This window comes from Cololabis saira, chromosome 10 (assembly GCF_033807715.1).
Source record: "Cololabis saira isolate AMF1-May2022 chromosome 10, fColSai1.1, whole genome shotgun sequence".
In the NCBI taxonomy this organism is placed as follows: Eukaryota; Metazoa; Chordata; class Actinopteri; order Beloniformes; family Belonidae; genus Cololabis; species Cololabis saira.
The window spans coordinates 42,415,175-42,441,933 of record NC_084596.1 but is presented as its reverse complement, the minus strand read 5'-3'; the positions used below and the strand labels follow the sequence as shown (position 1 = coordinate 42,441,933).

Sequence of the window (26,759 nt, the reverse complement as noted above, 5' to 3'; positions counted from 1 at the left end):
CAGCAGAAAATTGCCAGAACACCGGTGTTGTGCCAAAAAGTGATTGCCTGCCAGAATCTGATTTCTCCCCTGAAAATTGGTCTTTTTACCTGCCAAAAATTGATTGAAGGCCAAATACAATTAATGAAAGGTTGTTTCTGCCTAAATATGATTTGATCTCATTCTTGAGCTTCATAATATAAATACTAGAGCTCACAGGATTGCTTTTAACTCTTTTAAAGGACCATTACAACACAAAATAGGCATTTTCACCTGCCAAGAATTGACTGAAGGCGAAATACAGTTAATGAAAAGTTGTTTCTGCCTAAATAGGACTTTATCTCATTCTTGAGCTTCATAATCTGAAAACATGACGTTTTAGCGCTATCGTTCAACGGGCTGCTGTGCGCGCTCCCGCGGCCACAAATCAGAAGAAATCAGATTCTGGCAGGCAATCACTTTTTGGCAGTACACCGGCAGGCGTCGCTGTTTCCCATGGTGCTGATCCTCAGCAGCAGCAGCAGCAGCAGCAGATCCAGCCAAACAACTGCTGCTCCAGCTGACCGGGTCGCCATCTTTGCTGCGAACATAAACACCAGCGGGGGAGCCGTGCTGGCGTCCGGGGGACCGCGACGCCGCGAGGGGAAGGGAGGGACGACCGTCTCGCCGCTGCAGTCGTCCTCTTTTTCGAGCCGAAGATGTCGGTGGAGCTGGTGACGGGGGCCGCTGGTAAGAGCCGCGGTTAGAGCCGCCGCGGCGGCGGGGGTTAAGCCTGAATTATGGTCCTGCGTTAAAACGACGGCGTAGGGTACGCGGCGACGCACATCGCCCCGTACCCTACGCCGTAGGCTCTGCGTCGGTGTAACGCGGAACCATAAATCAGCCTTAGGAGCGCTGGTGTCCGCCAGCGCGCTGCCATGACAACGGCGCGCCCCCGGCCGCCGCGCGAGCGCGCCGCGACAAACCTGCGGGTTAAAGCCCGCAGATGTAAACACGAGCCTGGGGGGCTGAGAGCGGGCTGGGGGGGGGGGGGGTATATGTGTATATGTGGACCTGACATGTGTGCTGTGCTGCTGTGTGACATGAGCCTGTGTGTCTGCAGAGATGGGGCTCCTGTGCGGATAAGGGGCTCGGTGGGGGGGGGGCAGCAGGGGCCTCGCTGCCCGCCGGCCCTGCAGACATGGACCAGGAGTACGAGAGACGGCTGCTGAGGCAGATCAACCACCAGAACCTGCCCACGGAGGCCCGGCCCGGCAAGGTGGAGACGGACACTCGGCATGTTCCCTGATCCCCCTCAGGAATCACCCGCCCTAACCCCTAACCCTAACCCTAACCCTAACCCCCAACCCTAAACCCCTAACCCCAACCCTAAACCCCTAACCCTAACCCCAACCCCTAACCCCCCCCCCCCCTAACCCTAACCCTAGGGCCACCATACCTCACCTGCACTCATAAATACATCACAACCACCAGAACCTGCCCATGGAGGCCCGGCCCAGCAAGGTGGAGACAGACACTCGGCATGGTTCCTGATACCCCTCAGTATCAGTCCTAATCCTAATTATATCCTAACTATAACCTCTATCCCCCCCAACCCTAACCCTTAAACCTAACCCTTAACCCTAACCCCTAAACCATAGCCCTAATCCTAACCATAACCTCTATCCCCCCCAACCCTAACCCTGACCCTTAAACCTAACCCTTAACCCTAACCCTGACCCTTAAACCTAACCCTTAACCCTGACCCCAAGTCTGATTTAAGGTTCTGTTTAAAGCTGGGCATACACTGTGCGATTGTCGACTCGTTTTGAACCGATTTTCCAGCCGTGCGACTATTTTTTGGATCGGGCCGGATTTCGACCCAATCGTTGGTCGTGCCTCGTGCAGTATACGTGGGGTAACAACAAGAGAGTAAAGGCTGAGTTATGGTTCTGCGTCAAATCGACGCAGTGCCTACGCCGTCGCCGTGACGCCGTCGTGAACCGTTCAGACTTCTCCGTGGTGCAGTACCCCCCGTGACCGCTAATTCGGGATCTTTTTCTGAATGGTTTAGCCGACTTTTTCCGGTCACAGTGAATCAAAGAGATAAGGACAACTATTGTGCAAAAAACCAAAACAAAAAAAATCACACATACACGAAGAAAAGAGCGCTGAAAGTTCACGACTGCTTCAAACCGGAAATGTGTTGCTACCAAGTGAACCAATCACAGCCCTCTCGGTCTGCGTTGGTCTGCGTCGCCTCGACGCGTAGTTACAATTTTTGGGAGGTGCAGGTCAGTGACGGCGTCAGTGACAGCGCGTGGTACACGTCGACGCGTAGCACACGCCGTAGGCAAGGCGTTGTTTTGACGCAGAACCGAAACTCAGGCTTAACACCTCACGACGAGAGATTAACACCTCACGTCGAGCTCCCGATCACGGATCGTGTGCTCGCAAGAAAATCAAACTAGTTTGAAATCCTGGTCGCTCCTCGTTTAGGAATCACACAGTTGAAACAACTACGACCCAATTGGCCTCATCCTTTCACAGAGAGCATGCGCAATCTCTGATCTCACATCAAAAAACTATTATTTGTAGTTTAAAGTGTTGCAAATTCACATCATGTTTTAATAGCAGGAAAAAAAGGCCGTATTTCCCACGTCTGCCCAGCCAATTCCTTGTCCAATCACAACGTTGTCTAATCTGTTTTCATTTATCACCGCACCACAAATTGCTAAAGGCTGATTTATGGTCCCGCGTTACACCAACGCAGAGCCTACGGCGTAGGGTACGCGGCACACGCACCGTACGGTTACGCCGCCGATTTAACGCAGAACCATAATTCAGGCTTAATGCAGAACGTTTGTTTTTGCTGAGCATCTTCGGTGTCTCCCACTTCGGGGTTCCTCCACTTCCACTTCTTTTTGACGTTGCAGTTCCAGTAACAGAAGTCTAACGTGAGGATGAACATATAGTGTGAGCAGACGGAGCATCAGAGCATCGGGTCGTACATTGTGAGACCATAAATCGTGGGCTGTGAACTTTTGAACTCAGCGATCTAGTCGTGCAGTTTGAGATGGGGCTGAATCAAACTATTTAAAATATCGCTTTAAACCAACGCAGAGCCTACGCCGTTGCCGTGACACTGTCGTGAACTGTTCTGACTTCTCTGTTACTCCATTTCGCCACGGTGCAAACCCCCCACAGCGCTAGTTGATACTTTGTTTAGCTTCCGGCTTTTCCGAAGAAAAGAGCGCTGAAAGTTCACGTCTGCTTCACGAACCGGAACTGCAAATGCGTTGCTACCAAGCAAACCAATCCCAGCCCTCTTGGTCTGCGTCGCCTCGACCCGTAGTTACATTTTTTGGGAGGTGCACGTCAGGCTACGGCGTAGGCTACAAAGCGACTCCCGCGTAGCCGCGTACCCTACGGCGTAGGCTCTCCGTTAATTTAACACAGAACCATAATTCAGCCTTAACTCTCATCCACCTTCCAACCCCCCCCCCCCTCAACAACTCCCCTCTCAAAATGCACCCACTAGCCACATACGAAGACACCAGATCATCCATAATCCGACTACACTCATAAGGGATACCCAGTGATCCTAATACACCACACAGAACATCTCAAGACAAAAGCTCTGAAACTCACTCAGAGATACCACACCATACGCCACCAACAAAGTACTTTAGTGCATACGGATCTCAAACTGGATGTACGATGGAGAATGCAACACTACCTTTACCAATCTCTGGAGCGCTAATGAGCGAAGGAGGGAGAAGCGTATAGAGGGTATGCATTGACGTCACTTTCCCACAGGACCACACCACCTTACTCTCACTGAGTGGCAAAAACGGCTGCAACTAGTGGAGAAGACGGAATAACAGCCGATTATCGGCTTAAATTAAAGGCAGTTGGACTTGACAGTGACCCGTACAGTTTCTGATATTTGTGTGTACTTAATTTCTACGCCGGGGAAATACACGAAGCAAGGCTTGAAGGCATATAAAAGTCTTGACGCTTGGTCCGACTTCAAGGCAGGATTTGTTGTAGAAATGAAGTGGTGAGGACACCGAACTTTATGATTTGACTGTTTAACGTTAGCTACCCAAAAATCCAACATTACCTGATACAAAATGGGAACCGCAAATCCATTTTTCGGTTCCTGGAATCCAGTTGTTTCTGTGAATTGCAGCGATCCATTTGTCTCTTTAGCTTATTTTTCGGCAGTCTGTAAAGTACAGTACAGTCGATCGCACAACAGCTCTTTCCCATTTTAGATGTTTTCCAGTTGCTCAAACTGAAAGTTTACGCTGCCACTCAGTCTTTCTGACACTCAGTCTTTCTGACACTCAGGGCCCGATTTACTAAGATCCTAAATAAAGAGTACTAAATTGCGTGTGCACTGAAAAAGTTTGCGCGTGCTGTTGTTGCGTGGTTTGCGGGTGATCAACTAAGATTGCGTGCGCAATTGATAACAGGTGCAAACAGCAGTATTTAAATGAGGTGTTGCGTGTCTTACGGTTTGCGAGCGCAAACTTTGCGCCATGGAGAGTCTGGATGGAAAGCACAGTCACAAGTCACAAGCGCAAAATGAAATTTGACGAGTTGGAGTTAGAGATATTAGTGGAAGAGGCAAATTGTTGTGCCGTATTCAGCACCCCTGCTGTGAAAAGCACCCCCCCGTATATTCAATGATAAGTAGACCAAGAAAAAAAACAACACACTGACACTTCAATATATTTATATATACACACTCACACAAACACATACTTAGGAGTTTATATTATATATATTTACAAATATTATGGAAGACAACACAGTAAGCAGGCTTGTAACGCCCGCCAATGTAATAATGCCCGCAAACGTAATAAACCACAAACGTAATAAAAATATGCAGTTTTTAATGTAATAATCCTGCAAATGTAATACATTTCCCACAAACGTAATAGTCGCTGCCTACTACAAACGTAACACGCGATTTCCCACAAATGTAATTACTATTACGTTTGCTTAGTTTGTTTTGGTTTAATCAATTTGTGCAAATGGAGGAGGAGGAGAGACCTCATCTCATCATGCGCTTCGGGTTTGCGTGATTCGGGTTTAGGAGCGCACCTTCCATGAGAGAGACGCAACAACTGTTTGTCTGTTTTGGAGGTGGCAAAGACAAAGAATAGATATTTCCTCACAAAGACTGTTACACTGGATATTTGCGAGTACATTACCCAGACCTATGGTGTGCCCAAATTCAGAGCGCACAGAGCGCACAGAGCGCACAGAGCAGAGAGCGCCCTGCCACCTCGGTGGCAAAGCTGTATTCAGGGGTGCCAATGACGTGATCTGTAGTTTGCATTATTTGTTTTGCAATACTCAATTTAGATATATACTGCATGGGATTTGGACTCAGAATAATGGCTGTACACAAGTATTTACAGCTGATAATGAATCACTGTGAATACATCAATGTCAGTTACGTGTATTGAATGGATGGATGACAACTAAAAGCGTAATCAGACAAGCTTTTCAGTGTTATGTTGGACATAGACTAACATGACAGCTCGGACATCATTTTTAATCATCTCTCCAGTCTTGATGCTCCGGTCAGCTGGAGACAATTGTCTCCAGCTGACCGTGGCATGCCGTGGCAATTATAGCCATTATTCTGAGTCCAAATCCCATGCAGTATATATCTAAATTGAGTATTCCAAAACGAATAATGCAAACTAGTAGATCACGTCATTGGCGCACATAAAGAAACACTTTTTTCTCCATGAAAACACGTGTTTTATTTATTATTACAAATAAAAAAAATGAATGTGCCTCCTGTGGCAACCTTTTGCTGAATAATACTCGATTTAACATTCAAATAAAATATTTCTCCTTTTGCATGTGGAGAATCCTCACCACAATAGTAATGCTGTGCAGATTAGCACCTTCCTTTCGAACGTATTAAATACAGACGCAATCACAATCCCCGCAAAAACTTTCAGGCTTGGTAAATCTCATTGCGCGTGGTAAATGGACATATTTGCATCTTCCCCTCCCAGTATTTAGCGCGTTCTGCCGGGTACGCCCCATATTGATTATTCATCAGGGCAAAAGTACTAACTGAATTGCGTGTGTTATTTTGCGCACGCTATTCTTTGCACGCTGTTAGTAGATCAGCTTGCACCTTGGTTTGCGGGTGCTGTCAAGTTTGCACAGGTTTTTACACACGCAAACCTTTAGTAAATCAGGCCCTCAGTCTTTCTGACACTCAGTGGGTGTAACCCGCTGTGAATTTGCATCTGTGACGTCATGTGCATTCCCTCTATTGGTTCCTCTCAGGGGCGCCGCAATCACCAACCCATCCTAACCCACCGGCTTGTTTGCCCCCCCCAGGGCGTGAGGCCGCTCTGCAGTCCCGTCAGCGTCAAGTCCGGGGATCGCTTCATTCCCACCCGCGCCGGCAGCAACTGGAGCATCAACTTCCACTACGCCAATGTGAGCAGTGTAGTTGGTCCCGGACTCGGTGTGCTGGTCCAGACCAGAGAAACCCGAGACCTCGAGCAGCCCAAGCTCCGGCCACCGCAGGCTCATCCTGTCTTGTTTTTTCTTCCCTTAACAGGAGAACTGCCGCTCTCCCACTCACAACCACAAAGCGAAGGATGCCAGTTCGGATTCAAGCAAAGGTCCAAACCCCCCCCACTTCTCTAATTCCAATCCTGAGCAGGGTTTATGTCTTAGATCCTAGTTATCTCTGTGATCCCAGAGGTGGAGAGTGTTGACCTAATAAGAACATTAAAGAGAAGTTGATGGTACACACATGAGAAAAGGTCGCCGTCACATTAGGGCTGGGCGATATGGACCAAAAGTCCTATTTCGATATTTTCTAGCTAAATGGCGATACTCGATATATATCGATATTTTTTCTGTGCCATAATTGGGGTTTCCCCCAAAGCATTATAGCATAGCATCTCTGTTAGCATAATTTTTTTTAGTTTTTCAGTTTTAATACAAAGCCTCGTGCCAAATGTCACACAGGTTCCTTTATTAACAGAGGTCTGCACAATATCAAAATGTATAAAACAAATGAAATAAAAATAAATTGCCTACATATATAGAATAAAAATGCTTTTTGAATAAAATAAAACAAATATCCCTTTCCTGCATAACAATTAAATAAAAATACACTGTGCAATTAATACAATGTAGACAGTAACAGGCAGACTTTTCCACTGAGGTTGACAGTTGTGCAAATAACAAAACATTTGTGCAAATCTCAAATAAAACATTCAAGTCAATTTGTCACAAAATAAACTATATCAAAATCATAAAAAAAATTATTATTATTATTTTTTTTAAATGGATATAAACGATATTGTCTCGTACCATATCGCGTTTGAAAATATATCGAAATATTTTAAAATCTCGATATATCGCCCAGCCCTACTTCACATCTGTGTTTTCGCATCCTCTTCCCCCCAGATGCCGTTGCTTATGCTGCCCTGCTGAGGAACGAGTTGCTGGGGGCAGGAATAGACGCGGTGCCAGACCCCCACACTGATGACCGGCGGCACGCAGCCCTGGCTCCAGACTCTCACAGCCTTTTTAGGGTACGAAACACACACGCACACACACACACACACACACACACACACACACACACACACACACACACACACACACACACACACACACACACACACACACACACACACACACAGCTGATGAAGCTCCTTGAACTTCAGTGAAACTGACATGATATTTTGGAACCAACATGGTGATATAAAAACTGCCTCAGACCATTTAAATCTCTCATTTAAATAGTTTTGTTTGACAGTATGCAAAACCTAACCCACAGCTGTCACGATTCTAAACTAATGAATGAAAACTTATCTTATCTTTATCTTATCTTATCTTAAATACTTTTGTAATACTGTATTTGACCCAGTCTTTGTACGTTTTGACCGTATAGAAACGTAATTCTCGTCATTTGTGTGAAATAAGACCTGGAAACAGGGATTGTGGCATAGAATTGTCAAATTGGTTTAATTCACCGTGCAAATTGTTACAGATTACTTTTGTAATCCTGTATTTGACCCGGTCTTTGTACGTTTTGACCGTATAGTAATTCTTACCATTGTAAGAATGAGATGTTCCTGTGGTACTCTACTGCCCTTACTTTTTAACAACTTGTGCTTTTATTTATTTATTTATTTATTTATTTATTTATTTATTTATTTATTTATTTATTATTTATTATTTTACCTCTTTTCTCATCATTTTATTTAATTTTATTTGTTATTTACTGTTTAATTGTGTCTTGCCGCTTTTAATGTTGATGTAAAGCACTTTGAATTACCTTGTGTTGAGTTGAGCTGTACAAATAAACTTGCCCTGCCTTTAAGCTGGTGATGAATCTTAATCACTGAATAAAATCTTTTAAAAAAGAAATAAGTAAATAAGTAAAAAAAAATAAGTAAAAAAATATATTTTACTAGCAATCGAGATCAGTCTGACTTTTCCTGAGCACAGTTTGAACTATGTTTCTGCTTCATGTGTTCATTCTCCAGTATGCTGTCCACACAAAGAGAGTGCCTTCTGATAGCGACAATGAAGTCTCACCATACTCCCTTTCTCCACTTAGCAACAAGAGGTATTAAACCATCAAATGTCCCACGGGCTGAGCAGACACTCAAGCTGTTCAGGTCCTTTACGTTGTCTCTGTGTCTTTGTGTGTGGGTTTTTTTCTGTATCGTTTCCATAGTCACAAGCTGCTTCGCTCTCCTCGAAAACCAGCACGGAAGATCTCCAAGATCCCCTTCAAGGTGCTGGATGCTCCGGAGCTGCAGGATGACTTCTACCTCAACCTGGTGGACTGGTCGGCGGGTAACCTGCTGAGCGTGGGCCTGGGGGCCTGCGTGTACCTGTGGAGTGCCTGCACCAGCCAGGTCAGGCCTCACATCACCCCTCCGGGATCGTTTGTGGAGCTTTTCCACTAGTACCCACTCAGCCCGACTCGGCTCGCCTCCACTCGGTTTGGTTCTTTCCCACTAGGGGTCTAACGTGCCGAGTAGATACTTTTCTGTATCTATTCTGCTGAGGTTCTAAGCTGCTGAGTCGGCTGTATCTGACATCATCACACTACAGACCACCGATTGGTCGGGGGGTTGGAGTCAGACATCTGAGTCAGGAGGAGGAAATCAGAGAAAGAGACTCTGATGGCGGCGTCTTGTTCATTTTAAGGCTGAATTATGGTTCTGCGTTAAACCTACACGTGGCTACGCGGGAGTCTCTCCGTAGCCTACGCTGTAGCCTGATGTGCACCTCCCAAAAAATGTAACTAAGCGTCTGGGATTGGTTTTCTTGGTAGCAACGCATTTCCTGTTCCGGTTTGTGAAGCAGTAGTGAACTTTCAGCGCTCTTTTCTTCATGTGTGTGTGATTTTTTTTTTTTTTGGGTTGTCTTGGGTTTTTTGCACAATAGTTGTCCTTATCTCTTTGATTCACTGTGACCGGAAAAACCGAAAGCTAAACAAAAGTATCAACTAGTGCTCTGGGGGGTACTGCACCGTGGCTAAATGGCGTGACGGAGAAGTCCGAAGGTTCACAACGGCGTCACGGCAACGGCGTCACGGCAACGGCGTAGGCTCAGCGTTGGTTTAACGCAGAACCATAATTCAGGCTTTATTCGACAGACAATGGCAGCAAAAGTCTGTTTCATGATCCAACTCTGAGGGTCAGATGTTCATAAAGCTGGTGCTGAGGAGAGAATTAAAAAGGGATCTAGACGGAGATAAGGAACGACCAGATCTACCAGGAGCTCTGTCTCTTCATAGCTGCTCACGGCTCCAGCTGACTTTTCAGCAGCACAGAGAAACAAAAAAAAATTAAAAAGCGTCGCCACTAGGGCTGGGGATTGATTCAAATCTCAAGAATCGATTCGATTCCGATTCTTAAGATTCAGAATCGATTATCAAGATTTGATTCGATCCGATTCGATTCCGATATTGATTTGGGTTAGTGTTATTAAAACAGTTCTTTGAGCTGTTGCATGAATTATATGACTGTAGTTCTGCAACATATTAATACTAGTATTATATTGAGATTCAACAGCAAGTATTGCAGCTAATGATGCTGTAAGGACCAATCAGACCAGAATGCTGGTAGAACTGCTTTCAGAAACATCGTGGGTCAGAATTACCAAACAGATCCAGGGAGGAAACAGAGACGGATGAATTGGTTTTATTTTTTCCCACATTCCGTTTTTATTTGTTCCATTTTCAGTCTATTTTGGTTTTTAATTTTTGAGAATTTGGTTTTTAGCATTTTTTTGCAAATGTAACCCCAAGACAGTGTATAAAGTAATGAAATATAGACAATTTATGCAATTATAACTGCACACTTTAATGTTTTCATACCTTTAAACATATTTAAAGGCAAAAACATGGCACCAGTTATTCTGGTGTCCAACAAAACATTCCTTTTTTGGGGATAAACAAAAAAATACCAAAAGTTGTAATGTAATGATGAAAAAAAAAAATACATAAATAAATAAAAGAAAATTAAAAAAAATCCCCCCCCCCCCAAAAAAAGACATATGAATCAATTTTTAGGAATTAATATGAGAATTGATTTAGAATTGGGAAATCGATTTTTTTCAACACAGGCCTAGTCGCCACTTGAAGCTTCTCTCACTCTCATTTTTTTTAACTTGATGTGGAACACAAGCCAGAGACCCAGCAGCACATCTATCATCTCCTCCAGGTTCTACATCTTTAGTGTTGTTGTCTTCTCCGTTTAGATCACACAATCAAATACGTCACAGCAGCTTCACTCCAACCTCCTACTTCTGATCCAGGAGCTGGATTATTATGGAAAAGAAACCAGGCCAAATTGGGATGAGTAGAGCTGAGTAGGTACTAGTGGAAAAGTGCCATTATTCACAGCTGCTAGACGTTGTCTTTCACACGAGGAGGAAAGTGTCTGATCCGTAGCCTGCTTGAAGTGCTTATTTTTAACCTTGCATCTGTCATAACAGGTGACAAGGTTGTGTGATCTTTCAGTGGATGGAGACTCGGTGACATCAGTCTGCTGGAATGAGAGGGTGAGGCTGTCAGAGATTAGTGGGCCAGACTGAGATTAAAGAAGTCACGACCACAATGACCGCTGTAAATGTTCTCGTCCCGACAGGGCAGTCTGGTCGCTGTCGGGACCCACAAGGGCTACGTTCAGATCTGGGATGCAGCGGGAGGGAGGAAGCTGACCAGTCTGGAGGGCCACTCGGCCCGGGTCGGTAGGTCCTGGTCGGCTCTCATGGAAATGACTTAAAAATGCTTCAACGTGTGTCTGAGACGGCCCTTATCATGAATCCCCCACACCTTCCAGCCCTGCAGCTGAGGCTCAGCTGGTGCTGCCTCTGTCTGCTCATCAACGCTGGTGCAGCAAACATCTAAACATCTAGTTTTTTTCTCTCAAACTGACTGATTCCTCTGAGCTGATATACAATGCCCCACTGATCAGAAGTAGGGTTCCCTTGACAAACGGAATCGTCCCGTCTTTATAAACTAAAGTACGCCTCCCGTTAGGGCTGGGCGATATGGACCAAAAGTTATATCTCGATATTTTCTAGCTAAATGGCGATACTCGATATATATCGATATTTCTTCTGTGACATAATTGGGGTTTCCCCCAAAGCATTATAGCATAGCATCTCTGTTAGCTTCATTTTTTTCTGAGGCAAACCCTTAAAAAACAGTCAGTTTTAATACAAAGCCTCGTGCCAAATGTCACACAGGTACATTTATTAATAGAGGTCTGCACAATATCAAAATGTATAAAACTAATGAAATAAAAATAAACTGCCTGCATATATAGAATAAAAATGCTTCTTGAATAAAATAAAACAAATATCCCTTTCCTGCATAACAATTAAATTAAAATACACTGTGTAATTAATACAATGTAGACAGTAACAGGCAGACTTTTCCACTGAGGTTGACAGTTGTGCAAATGACAAAACATTTGTGCAAATCTCAAATAAAACATTTAAGTCAATTTGTCACAAAATAAGCTATATCAAAATCGTAAAAAATAAATAAATAAATAATAATTTTTTTTTTAATAATCGATATAAACGATATTGTCTCGTACCATATCGCGTTTGAAAATATATCGATATATATTAAAATCTCGATATATCGCCCAGCCCTACCTCCCGTATTGAGCTGAAAAGGGACGCACTTTGTCCCGTATTACTGTGAGAGTAAGAAAATAGTCATAAAATGCCAATGGAAAATGGCATTGAGCTGTTGAGTTCATAAGTTATTGTTTTCTGTTTTACTACAACTGTAGCTACAGTCATGGCCTTTGAGGCACAAATATGTTTTCTACAGACTTCTGTTTGCACTTTTGTTATTGCACAAAAAAATGTGCACTATTTCAGAATAGAATGCTTTCTTTCTATTGTTTTATAAGAATTTATACAGTTTTAAATTAAAGGAGCATGAGGCTCCTTTAAGAAATGAGACTCTCTAGCGCCGCCCTTCACCACGACGGCCGTCGGGGGTACTGCAGCCAACAGTGAAGCCGGCACGGGAGAACGGGGAGAACGCGCATGCAGCGTCATGTGACGTCACATCCGCAGGACAGCGCGGGAAATTCGGTCCCACAATTGCAGCACATTTTGCAGCACACAGCCTGTTCAAGGCAACGGAGAGATACACTAGAGGGCTCATTCTTTTTGGTTTGGAACGCTTCATCTGACATTATTACTAGAAAACTTAAAACGTATATGGATTTTTTTCATAAATCCTGCCTCAAGCTCCTTTAAGCAGGACAGGTTTCTGTTCAAGAAAGATACTTATTTTATTCAGTTCATATTGTTATTTTGTATTGAAGTGAATTGCTGGATAATAATTTGTTTTCCATGTGTTCATGGCATTCAAAAATATGCATCTAATTCAATTCAGGTTCGAGTCAAATAGATAAAAAATCGTTTCACTCACAAAAAAAGGGGCTAAAAAATTCACCACACCAGGAAAGGTTGATGAGGTGTCCCGTATTTATTTTTCAGGGAGCTGGCAACCCTAATCAGAACCGAGGGTTATAATCGCTTATTGTATGCTCTTATTACAACAAATGCCAAAGTGGATTTTTGGTGGCCGCAGTGAAACATGAGAACCCCCCCCCCTCTATATTTTGCACCACAGGTGCTCTGGCGTGGAACGGGGAGCAGTTGTCGTCTGGGAGTCGGGACAGAGTGATCCTGCAGCGGGACATCAGGACGCCGCCGTCGGCTGAGCGGAGGCTGCAGGGTCACAGGCAGGAAGTGTGCGGCCTCAAATGGTCACCTGACCACCAGCACCTCGCCTCCGGGGGCAACGACAACAAGGTGACGCAGCAAGCAAGGCTCCCATTTCTTCCAGATATTTGAAGATTTTTTTTTATTTCAAACATGCTTGTTAAAAAAAAAAAAAGAATACAAAAAAAGTTTTAAAAAAATAAAGTACTAATAAATACTTCATCCACCAGACCTCATCCACCAACATGTTCAAAACGGAGTAGGATTGAAGTAAACACTTATCCAGTCCTACATACAATCTTACATACATTCTTACATATAACAAGAGTTTCAATAAACCTACTTATAAAACACACATAACCAAACACCCCTACTTTTATAACTATTCAATATAGTGATATAATACTCAATTATATGTATATATAAATATATATTAGGGGTGTAATGATACACTAATCTCACGATACGGTACGATACACGATATTGAGGTCACAATACAATATTATAGCAGTATTTTTTTAACAACCTTGAATGAGGAACATATGACTGGAAAAAATGGTCTTTTATTTGAAAGACACAAAATACAAAACAATGCTGTGCGTTTGCCCTATTGTTACAGTTTGTAATGCTTTATAACTGTTTAAGTTTTAAAGAGAAAGCCAGGCCAACCATTTTCCACAAACTGAACTAAAAGTAAATGTCAGGTTTGCATTATGATCTTCAGTTTCATACAAGTACAAATATTTAGCCACAAACTGAATAGTTTCTCTCATGTATGATTTGACTTTTTTCTTTTCCAGAAATGTAACAACTAAAATTAAATAAATAAATAAAAGTTAATAAATAGATACAATTTTACATCATAAAACAGATTGATTCATGCTCACCTTATAAGTGTAAGAGGAGATTTATTTTTGTTGAGGTTATTTTGGTAATTCAGGGTTCATTATTTTATAAATATATTCTTTATATTCAGATGTAAATCAGGGACTATAATGACACTAGTCAGTTTATCTGTAGTGATTAGTCTGTTTTAGATTGGGCGGAGTGATACGCCACAGTACGGCACTAGGTGCTGTGTTGGTGTTCTAAAATCCTACGCTGTTGAGGGACATTAAAGTAACCAACACACAGTTTGAAATATCAGTATCTTCTCCTACAAAAACAGCCAGCCTTATTTCCTTTTTCAGTTTTAGAGAAAAATACCAGTTTTCTGTTTTCCAATTTGGCTTTCAAGCAAAAAGCAAAGAAGAAATGTGGGGTTATATGGGGATTTAATCGAGGATCAAGCAACAGTAAGAGTCAGATTTTAGCTGTTCTTACGGCCGACCTATCCTGATAGTCTGAGTTTTAGTTACTTAGTTCATGTTATGTTTATGTAATAATTGCTCGGGGCTCATATTGAATTGAATTGAAACTAGTCCTGTCCTTGTGTGCAGCTGCTGGTGTGGAACAGCTCCAGCCTGCTGCCCGTGCAGCAGTACAGCGACCACCTGGCTGCAGTGAAGGCCATCGCCTGGTCCCCGCACCAGCACGGGCTGCTGGCGTCGGGGGGGGGCACCGCCGACCGCTGCCTGCGCTTCTGGAACACGCTGACGGGTCAAGCGCTGCAGAGCACAGACACCGGCTCCCAAGTGTGCAACCTGGCCTGGTCCAAACACGCCAACGAGCTGGTGAGGAGACCCGCGTTGGTGTCTGGTGCTAGTCCCCCCTGTAGATGAGATAAACCAAGAACAGCATGTGGCAGTACAGAAGCGTATTGCATTCACTGGAGAAAAGAAATCTGCTCTGTTTTTTTGAATGAACGAGATAATTATCTCAGAATCTCGAGAAAAGTTTTAATTAAAAAAAAAATCTGCTCTGTTTTTCTGAATTAACCAGTTACCTCACAACTTGCAAGAAGCTGTCATTCACTTGAGAGCTGGATTTCATGGAAGCAAACTCCAAAAATGTTCTGACCGTCCAGTTTAATCCAGTTTTATTTCGCTTTTGGTTTGAAACATTGGGAGATACTCTTGTCTTTAAGTTTTATAGATGGTATTGTTATTAGTTTGTCGACTTTGCGCAGGCACCAAGCCCATTCTGATCTGCTGGACATTGCAACTTTTCTCCAGGATCAGTTGAACAAGTACGGCATGCTTCACGGACAGGCATAAAAAAAGTAAAATATGTACATGCACATACATGTCCTTAAATATTAGTGCTGTCAGGCAATTAAAAAAATGAATCTAATTAATTACAGGATTTATAATGAATTAATCAAATTAATCACATTTTAATCTCATATCTGCTAAAGGTCCCCAAATAAAGAATTTGAATTGTAAGTCATTACAAAATGACTAATCAGTTGAATACACTAAGAAGAGAAGATTTGAAATCCACATTTTTATTGGTGAAGTGTGTTTCATAAATGAAATTCAAAAGAAAAAACATCTTCCTGTTCAGTTGGTCGTGCATCTGTGCACGTTGTCCTGGGAGAGTGGTTTTAATACGGTTTGGTCTCCACCATTCCTCCTTGATCGTCTTCCACGATTGAAATCGGCTGCAATCAGCAGCAACCCACTCTGCAATTGAGTTTGTCAGATTTTCTGTCGTGGCTTTGCTCATTTGTTTCCCAGATTCTGCAAGCGTGTGTTGGTGAAGTGAGCTCACGCTAGCAGTAGTTAGTAGCTGTAACGTTTACAGTGGAACTTGTCTGGACATGTTTAAATGATAATTCAGGCTGAAGCAGCTCCGGTGATGGGAAAATTATTTTTTACAAAATGTACAAATCACTGTGTTCTTGTTGATAGTCCCGTCTTCTTTCTTTTTATACATAAACCTAGCAAAGATTTGCTGAGTGGCTCCCCTGAGTCGTCCAGGTCTGTCACTGCTTTGTTAGTTTGACTAACAGCAGGTGGGAGGTGACCTGCCAAGTGACCTACGGGTCCCTCAATGGGCCAAATTTAAAATGCTTACGCATTTTGCCACTCATGCGCTAAACTGACAGCCCTATTAAATATATAAACACACACACATATACATAAGTCAGCATATGCGCTGCAAAAACTCAAAATCTTAAGAATATTTATCTTATTTCTAGTTAAAATGTCTAATTTTTAGTCAAAAAAAATTACTCATTAAAAGCTCATATTCGGGTTTTTAAAAACCCGAATATGAGCAAATTCAGGTTATTCAAAGGGGTTATTAGTGTTTACATGACCGCGCAAATTCGGGTTATTGCCAATATTCGGGTTTTAAAAGGGTTATTGACTGCATGTAAACACAGTCTTTGTCTTATTTCTAGTTAAAATGTCTCATTTTTAGTCAAAAAAATCTCATTACACTTAAAACAAGACTCATCACTGGAAATAACTACAATTTTCACCTGTTTCAAGTAGATTTTCACTTAAAATAAGTAGAAAAATCTTCCAGTGGAACAAGATTTTTTTGCTTGTAATGAGAAGATAAATCTTGTCCCACTGGCAGATTTTTCTACTTATTTTAAGTGAAAATTTACTTGAAACAGGTGAAAATTGTCAAACAACAAGTTATTTTTCTGGTAATGACTCTTGTTTTAAGTGTAATGAGATTTTTTGACTAAAAATGAGACATTTTAACTAGAAATAAGAAAAAAAAGGGGGTCTCCCGCACACTGTAAGGTCAAGTGCAAAAAACTTTAATAGGGTAAACAAAAAAGCAACGTTTCGGTCCACAGGACCTTTCTCAAGCAGAGATTTTTAAAAAGAAAGAACATTTCAGGTACATATAGATGGGACAGCCAATCACCGGCTGGGTCAGTGGGGGGTCGCAAGAGGACCTGCAGCTGTAGACCACTAGTGGTGATTGTATTGCAGCTCCGCCCAGGGGTTGTACCTGTAAAATTAATCTCACCTCTGTCAAGACAGGAACACTCACAAGTGTATATTAACACAATAGCGGACAAATAAAGAGTAGAAAAAGTAAAGATACAATGCATGTACTGTACCAAGGGAAATAGCCTTGATTATTTTAAAAACTTACAATAACAGTGCATGGAAAGGAGGATCATAGTCATCGTAAGACCATGCCGGTCATAAAGTTACAGTACATATGTTGATACGGTTTTGGACTTACTATGACTACTTTCTTTCATCCATGCACAGTGAGGTTTTTTGTGTTTAAAACCGTATCAACATATGTACTGTAACTTTATGACCGGCATGGTCTTACGATGACTATGATCCTCCTTTCCATGCACTGTTATTGTAAGTTTTTAAAATAATCAAGGCTATTTCCCTTGGTACAGTACATGCATTGTATCTTTACTTTTTCTACTCTTTATTTGTCCGCTATTGTGTTAATATACACTTGTGAGTGTTCCTGTCTTGACAGAGGTGAGATTAATTTTACAGGTACAACCCCTGGGCGGAGCTGCAATACAATCACCACTAGTGGTCTACAGCTGCAGGTCCTCTTGCGACCCCCCACTGACCCAGCCGGTGATTGGCTGTCCCATCTATATGTACCTGAAATGTTCTTTCTTTTTAAAAATCTCTGCTTGAGAAAGGTCCTGTGGACCGAAACGTTGCTTTTTTGTTTACCCTATTAAAGTTTTTTGCACTTGACCTTACAGTGTGCGGGAGACCCCCTTTTTTTTCCTTGATTCACTCCTACCTACTCCTACGCACCTGTTTCACCAAGTCTTTTTTAGGTGTGCATCAGCCTCCAGACCTTAACTAGAAATAAGACAAATATTCCTGGTAAGATTTTGTGTTTTTGCAGTGTGTTGCTGTAACGGCTCAGTTCACTTCCTGTGTAATACCACCACCAGCAGAGTGTAAAAGAGCTTTTCCAAGGTCCCTGACAGAATGTCACACCATCACAGAACCCGGCATTCAGACTGGTTGCTGATAACGGATGAGATGGTCCTTTTCATCTGTTACCAGCATATGAAACATATACTCCCCGTATCGACACATACTTGGGTGCTATGTCTGTTCTGTTGCCACGGCGGCTGATTTGGTTATCGATGACTACCTTAAAGGTTTCTACTTGTTCCTAGTGTTTTTTCAGTCTAGTAATCTCCTGAAGTTGGTGCTGCTCGTTTGTCCTTCTCTAAAGCGTGTGTGTTGTGTGTCCAGGTGAGCACCCACGGCTACTCTCAGAACCAGATCCTGGTGTGGAAGTATCCATCCCTCACCCAGGTGGCCAAGCTGACGGGACACTCCTACCGAGTCTTGTATCTGGTGAGTTCAGGGCGGGGACCACTAGGCCTGTGTTGAAAAAGTCGATTTTCCGGTTCTAAATCGATTCTCATATTAATCGATTAGTATGTCTAAAGATTGATTTTTTTTTTTTTTTATCATTACATTTTCGCCCGGTGAACTTTAATCCCAGTAGTAGGGCCGGGCGATATATCGAGATTTTAATATATATCGATATATTTTCAAACGCGATATGGTACGAGACGATATCGTTTATATCGATTATTAAAAAAACATTTTTTTTTAGGATTTTGATATAGCTTATTTTGTGACAAATTGAATGTTTTATTTGAGATTTGCACAAATGTTCCTCAGTGGAAAAGTCTGCCTGTTACTGTCTACATGGTATTAATTGCACAGTGTATTTTAATTTAATTGTTATGCAGGAAAGGGATATTTGTTTTATTATATTCAAGAAGCATTTTTATTCTATATATGCAGGCAGTTTATTTTTATTTAATTTGTTTTATACATTTTGATATTGTGCCGACCTCTGTTAATAAATGTACCTGTGTGACATTTGGCACGAGGCTTTGACTTAAAACTGACTTTTTTTAAGGGTTTGCCTCAGAAAAAATGAAGCTAACAGAGATGCTAACAGAGATGCTATGCTATAATGCTTTGGGGAAACCCCAATTATGTCACAGAAAAAATATCGATATATATCGAGTATCGCCATTCAGCTAGAAAATATCGAGATATGACTTTTGGTCCATATCGCCCAGCCCTACCCAGTAGTCACGTCATTTAATTCACACATGTGCGTGGTGTGAAACTATCAAACAATGAACATGGTGTTGGCGCTGGTTTTTAAAACTCCTGAACCAAATGAACTTTTCTTTAGAGAAAATGCTGGATATTTCAGCTTAAATTTCTAAATGTTATATTAGTTCAATGAAGTTCATATTATCTATATTTGCTATGGCTTGTTTGGTTTCTCTGTTATCGTTTGTCATGACACTCCTGAAAAATGCCCGGTGCTTCATGTCCAGCTGTGTGTCTGGTGACAGAATAAATTAGTCAAGATAAAATGATTTGTTTACTGCATGAGCTGTTTCTTTGCAATTTCTTTCTTTTTTTGCGTTTTAAATGGATATTTATTTCTTAGTTATTTCACAAATTATTATTTCATGTCATATGCAAAACTCAGGCAACAGCTCAAAAAACATTTTTAATAACACTAACCCAAATCAATATCGAATCGAATCTGATCGAATCAAATGGTGATAATTGATTCTGAATCTTAAGAATCGGAATCCATTCTTGACATTTGAATTGATCCCCAGACCTATCGACCACATGACCAACATGTGTTGTGTGGCTCATCCATGTGCTTAAGTCAAAAGGTTTCCTTCAGAAAAGCTGGAGGAAAAAGATGAACCCATTGCATCTTCTTTGCCACTTTATCATTTCTTCCCTGTCAAGACTAGTCTGGGTCAAATCTGATTTTTGTCCTTTGAACTATGAATTTAACTGAACCAAATGCTTACAGTGGAAGCTGCAGGCTGTGTGATCTGTGTGTTACAGTTCCTATGATGGTTGTATTCAGTTTTAAAGGTTGTAAAAACAGCCTTCTTTTCTAATTTGTACTCAAAATGAAAAACCTCTACAACATGCACAGTGATTGAAGAACATTCAGATTTCTGACCATTTAAGCTCTTAAGATGATGCATTTACTGCCCTCAATGCTGTGGATTTGATGCATTTACTGATGAAGGAAAAAAAAACCCCAGCTATTATTGGTACCAGTGCATCCCTTAACGTTATATATTTTATTATATTGAATAAGCTTTCAAATAATGAAGAAAGCTTAGTAAAATTGTATTAGTGAGGAATTCAAGACATCTCAGGACTATAATGGATTCAGCAACTCACTCTTGAATTGCTCTTGATGGAAATAGATTGGTATCATTTCCCTAAAGACTGGCAGAAACAGCCAGTTGGACCATATGGAAGCAGCTGGAGCCGTTAAGCCCCGCTAGGAAATGTGCTGCAGGTCCAACGTAAAGCCTTTCGTATTAAAAAGTCACCACTTGACCCACGTCCCATTCATTTCAAACCATAATCTCATAACGCCATCGACCCACATCCACACCAGCGTGTCAGCAGCGTGTCAGGAGTCCCCTCCCCCCACGTTACACTGCCGTAAATCTGCATCATGCAGCCGTGCATGCAGCCGTGCATGTAGCCGTGCATGCAGCCGTGCACGCAGCCGTGCATGCATGCATGCATGCATGCAGCCATGCAGCCATGCATGCATGCTCACTGGACATGCACAAAGAAACAGAAGGCAGCTGAACATGATGTCTGCATTGATCTAATCATGTCTTTCCTTCTGTGAAAGTTGGCACTTCAGAATGCAGCGTTATCAAATACAGATGACTAGGCCTGTGTTGAAAAAATCAATTTTCCGATTCTAAATCGATTCTAATATTAATTCCTAAAAATCGATTCGTATGTCTGAAGATCGATTTTTTTTTTTTCATCATTACAACTTTTGGTATTTTTTTGTTTATGCCCAAAAAAGGAATGTTTTGTTGGACACAAGAATAACTGGTGCCATTTTTTGCATTTAAATACGTTGTAGTTATAGTTGCTTAAATTGTCTATATTTCAGTACTTAATATGCTGTCTTGTGGTTACATTTGCATAAAATGGTAAAAAGCAAAATTTTACCGAAATAGACCAAAAATAGAAATCATTCAAACGGAAGGTGGGAAACGATTCATTCGTATCAAACAGATCCAGGGCTGCACCTCTGTTTCCTCCCTGGATCTGTTTGGTAATTCTGACCCACGATGTTTCTGAAAGCAGTTCTATCAGCATTCTGGGAGCTGATTGGTCCTTACAGCATCATTAACTGCCAATACTTGCTGTTGAATCTCAATATAATACTAGTATTAATGTGTTGCAGAACTACAGTCATATAATTCATGCAACAGCTAAAAAACAGTTTTAATAACACTAACTCAAATCAATATGGGAATCGAATCGGATCAAATCAAATCTTGATAATCGATTCTGAATCTTAAGAATAGGAATCGGAATCGATTCTTGACATTTAATCGATCCCCAGCCCTAGTGATGACTGTAAAACATCTGAAACCAAGACCAACAAAGTCCAGCTTCTCGTTATTATAGCGCACAGAGGAGCTTTTGCAGTTTTTATGATTTACATCCCCCAATAGGAGGCGGGGATTAAGTGGGTTGTATGTATCTTCTGTCATTACTCTCTTGAGCATCTGAGTCGCCTGTGCCACGATCTCCCCTGTAGCTCTGGTTAGTTTTATCCTCACCGTTGTCATGACAGCTGGAACTTATTCTGACATTTTAACATGAACAAAGTCCTTTGTTCTGGTTTACACATCTGTGTGTTATCTTTTAGGTGATGGTCATCGATCAGAGAGGGATTATGACCCAGAATATCAGAAGGTTAATTTGTGAAATACATCACTGTCGCCAAATGATTTTGTTTTTTTCCACTTTTACACATAAATGACTGAGTTTACAATCCCGAGATGTGAATTTCGGTGGGTCAGAAAGTTTTCCTCTTTCTCGGGTCCAAGATGTGTGGATGCCTTATAAGTTTCACATAAAAATGCGCTGGTGTGGATGTGGTCTTTACGGAGTATCAGGGCCAGGCAGGAGAAAGATATTTGAGAGGGGAACATTTTTTTTTATTGTGCACTTCGAGAAAAACGTTGAAATGTCGAGAAAAAAAGTCGTTATGTCGAGATTAATGTTGAAATACAATTTAAAGCATAAAGTCGAAATTTTGCCTTTTTTCCTCAACATTTCGACTTTTTTCTCGAAATTGTATTTCAACATTATTCTCGACATTTCGACTTTTTTCTCAACATTTTGACTTTTTTCTCGAAGTGCATAATGAAAAAAAAATAATATACTCTAAAATATTTTTATTTTTCTCCTGCCTGGCCCTGATACTCGTAGGTCTTAATGTGGAACAGATACAGTATCTCCAGTAATGGTGAGTGTTTCCCAGAGTCTCAGTGTGCACATGTTCCCTGCTCAGGCCGTGTCCCCGGACGGAGAAGCCATCGTAACGGGAGCCGGGGACGAGACACTACGTTTCTGGAACGTCTTCAGCAAGACGCGCTGCACCAAGGTACGGTAAACTCTCATCTACACATCCGTTACACATCTGTTGCTTTTGTTGTCCCATGCATTTTGCAGTTAATTCTGTATACAGTAATCCCTGGTTTTTTGCGGGGGTTATGTTCCAAAAAGAATTCCGAAGTGATAGGTGAATTCCGCAAAGTAGCAACCTTTTTTTTTTTTACAATAGAGGGTTTGCATTGACGTCACTTCCCCACTGGACCAGCCCCCTTACCCTCACTGAGTGGTAAAACATCAGCAAAAACATCTGCAACTAGTGGAGAAGACGGGATAACAGCTGATTATGGGCTTAAATTAGCGTCAGTTGGACTTGACAGTGACCCGTACAGTTACCAAGAACCAGTGGTCCATGGACATTAATATTTGGTACAGTTACCAAGAACCAGTGGTCCATGGACATTAATATTTGGTACAGTTACCAAGAACCAGTGGTCCATGGACATTAATATTTGGTACAGTTACCAAGAACCAGTGGTCCATGGACATTAATATTTGGTACAGTTACCAAGAACCAGTGGTCCATGGACATTAATATTTGGCCACCAATCCAGTTTCCTGATATTTATATGTACTTAATTTCTACGCCGGGGAAATACACGAAGCAAAGCTTGAAGGCTTACAAAAGTCTTGACGCTTGGTCCGACTTCAAGGCAGGATTTGTTGTAGAAATTAAAGTGATGAGGACACCGAACTTTATGATTTGACCGTTTAACGTTAGCTACCCAAAAATCCAACAATACCTGATACAAAATGGGAACCGCAAATCCACGTTTCGGTGTCTGGAATCCAGTTGTTTCTGGGAATTGCAGCGATCCATTTGTCTTTTAAGCTTATTTTTCGTCAGTCTGTAAAACGATGACTTTGATTTCTTGCTAAATCGATAGATGTTTTCCAGTTGCTCAAACTGAAAGTTTACGCTGACACTCAGTCTTTCTGCCACTCAGTCTTTCTGCCACTCAGTCTTTCTGACACTCAGTCTTTCTGACACTCAGTCTTTCTGACACTCAGTGGGCGTAACCCGCTGTGAAGTCGCATCTGTGACGTCATGCTCATTCCCTCTATTATTATACAAGGCTTCAAATTGTGGAGAAACCTCAAATTGTGGAGATCAGCCCCACCCCACAACGACCCGAGTAATTGGATTTGAACGGGAGAAAATGAAAAATTATTATGAAAAAAAATACAATAAGTACAGTAGGACAGATTGTGACTGGTGTGTATTTCACTGCTCTTCTGATGCTGCTGCATCCTGACTCTGTAGCGTCTTTTTCTCCTAAAGCCGCGCTGCAGGTGTGTTTTTTCCAGAGAAGAACATAGTTATGTGTCGTTGTTGTCGCTCTTTTTTCTTCTGGGCAGAAAGATTCTTATAAACCGACATGCCACCATGGATTATATCTGAGACTGTAATGAACGATTCATCAAAGTTCCCGTTCTTGAGCTGCTGCTGAAGCTCATTGGCCGTTCTCAGCTTGTTGCTAAGCAACCAACGTTATTGACACAGGAGGTGAAGAAGCGGGGAGACTCGGAGAATCGGTGCGTCCGAAATGCCATACTAAACAGTATATACTCAAAAAGTATACTTAAGTTTGGCACACTTTTGAGTAAATATCAGTAGTGTGCAGTAATTGGGACGTACTACTCAGAGACACCCCCTGCCGTTGGGAGGGGGGGTTGTTACCATGGTAACAACTCCTGTCACAGCAGCAGTAGCAGCACCGCTCCGCTCTTTCCCATTTATCCTGGCCCAAACAAGATGACATTATATAATATTATTATATACCAATATTATAATATTAATATTATATAATAATATTATTATACTTATGACCAGAGGTGTCTTCAGTATTCACATCCATTACTCAGGTAGAAGTATAGATACTAGAGTTTAAAAATACTCCTGTAGAAGTTGAAGTATCAACTCAAGTTTTTTACTCAAGTAAAAGTATAAAAGTACTGGTTTCAAAACTACTTAAAGTATAAAGGTAAAAGTAAAGTAAGGGGGAAAAAAGCCATTGAAAACGAATGTATCTTAGTATAATGCAAATATATTAAAGAACCATATATGTGTACTATTGATCATTAACATGTGTTTCAGAGAGCAGGAGATATGATGACTAGTTGCCTATAAGTATTGTAATGGTGCAAAAAGTCAAACTTCAGAGGCATGTTATCATTTATCCTAACCTTTATTGGAATGTACATCCAAGTTTAGTTGCAGGAATCTGAGGGAACGGATGTAAGAACAAAACTGGACAAGAACATCTGAAACAACCACAACCAAATTCACTCTATCCGGATGGAGCAATTTAACTGGATAGTTTTTTTTAAAGGCCGAAATTAAATAGAGTAACGAGGCTGTTTTTAAAATGTAAGGAGTAAAAAGTACAGATAATTGCGTGAAAATGTAAGGAGTAAAAGTAAAAAGTCGTCTGAAAAATAATTACTCCAGTGAAGTATAGATAACCAAAACTTCTACTTAAGTAAGGTAGCAAAGTATTTGTACTTAGTTACTTGACACCTCTGCTTATGACATATACGTATCACTTAGCAACCAAACACCGCTGCATTGCATTGTGGGAAGTTTCTGCTCAGCTAGTGTCCATCAATCCATACTAATTCTCCAGAATGAGTATGGATAGTACATATTATTGAGTACGTACTAATGTTCCGGACGCACTAAAAAATCTCACATACTGTTTCAGCTACTCGTTAGGGTGGAAGTTTGGGATTTCAGACGCAGCTTATTTAGTCAGAATCAGAACGCAGGAACACGATGCACAATGCAAATCCATGAAGCAGCGAGACGTGAAAGGTGAACCGCGTTATAGCGAGGGTAGGGCTGTGCGATTAATTGATTTTAAATCTAAATCGGATTTATTAATCAAGACGATGTTAAAAAAAGGAAAATCCTTTTTTGCAGCTGGCTGCATTACAGGCAGAGCTCGTCTAGTCATCTTTGTTTGGTCAAGAAAATTGTAAATGTTGTCACTTTACTAAACTCAAGGAGGATTTACAGTATCTTTCAATTGCACTTCATTCCCAATAGGGACATTTGTTTGCTATTTTTCTTTAAAAATAAAGATAAAATATTTGAAACAATTTATTCCATTGTCTTTTGTAGTTTTACCAAAGAAATCGAAAATCGGGTTTTCAGAGAAAAAAATCGGGATTTTATTTTTGTCCAAAATCGCCCAGCCCTAAGCGAGGGATTACTGTACATACGTTTGGGGATTAATTAAACTGATTTCCCATTTCTGACCCTTCTCTTCCCAGGAATCAAAGTCGGTGCTGAACCTCTTCACGAGGATCCGATAACAGCCGGGGTCAGGACGGCTTCAGCAAGAGCCTGACAGACTCTCAGACTTTCCTGCACACCCCGGTGGGCCGAGCACCAGCCTCCACTCCCACAGTATTTCTTAAAACCTTTTTCATCGGAGGATTGCAGTCCAAACTGCCCCGGACAACTGCCATCCTTCACAGCACTGGCACCCATTTCAGAGAAACAAAACACATTATCTGCTTCAAAAACTTGTCTTGTTCTTCTTTCTGTTGTGCAGGTGATTCAGTTGTTTTATTATATATTAGCAGAAGTGCATATGTACAAGAGTTCTAAGCTATAATTATGTAAAGATGGAACATTTTTAAAAAGGCGCTCCTTTGTAACAGAGAGAAGACAAAGCCAGATTTGAGAAGGGGCGGTTTCTATATTTTGATAATGTGTTAACAGAAACGGCATGATGCAACAGAAAGGAAAAATAAACCCAACACAGTTGATTGCGCATCTGCAAGAAAAGGTGTTTTATTGGTGTTCTGTTAGTTGATGTATATTCATGGCGCTGATTGAAAAGGGACAGGCGCTTGATTAAAAACCTGCTGGATGGACACCCAGATATCCTAAAAACGGTCCACACGTGTGTCGTCGTCAGTTTCTTACATCAATAATTGAATGAAAAAAAAGAAAAAGTTGTTCAGTGCCCAGAGTCAGGTGGTTTAGCTGCAGGAGTTTCCTCATCTTGCTGACCAGGAAAAAGGCTGATGCAGCTGTGTAGCAGCAGCTCCCACTAGTACTGGGAGAACCCGGAGCCCTGCAGGCCTCGGCAGAGCAGGGAGAACTCCAGCACCGCCTCCCTGACGCGACGCTTGTTGCTTTGTTCC

The 26,759-nt window shown here is 41.6% G+C and overlaps 2 protein-coding genes across 3 annotated transcripts in view; one reads left to right on the top strand and one right to left on the bottom strand.

Annotated features, from left to right (window-relative positions):
* Window positions 1-530: 530 nt before the first annotated feature.
* Window positions 531-26,510, top strand: fzr1b (fizzy/cell division cycle 20 related 1b). 2 transcript variants are annotated; one of them, XM_061732954.1, is made up of 14 exons: window positions 532-708; window positions 1,082-1,237; window positions 6,340-6,441; window positions 6,566-6,629; window positions 7,426-7,553; window positions 8,514-8,596; window positions 8,708-8,891; window positions 10,981-11,046; window positions 11,133-11,235; window positions 13,151-13,332; window positions 14,682-14,915; window positions 18,345-18,449; window positions 22,501-22,593; window positions 25,878-26,510. In XM_061732954.1, the coding sequence occupies exons 2-14, from the start codon at window positions 1,160-1,162 to the stop codon at window positions 25,917-25,919; spliced, it is 1,464 nt and encodes a 487-aa protein (XP_061588938.1). In that variant the 5' UTR covers window positions 532-708; window positions 1,082-1,159; the 3' UTR covers window positions 25,920-26,510. The 2 variants fall into 2 exon arrangements, with proteins under 2 accessions (XP_061588939.1, XP_061588938.1); XM_061732955.1 differs by lacking the exon at window positions 14,682-14,915 and having other exon boundaries at window positions 531-708.
* Window positions 26,363-26,759, bottom strand: part of LOC133452261 (importin-13-like) — a 40,138-nt gene continuing 39,741 nt past the window's right edge. Inside the window, exon 19 of the mRNA XM_061731482.1 lies at window positions 26,363-26,759. Within this exon, the coding sequence (XP_061587466.1) occupies window positions 26,666-26,759 (94 nt within the window). The 3' untranslated portion in view covers window positions 26,363-26,665.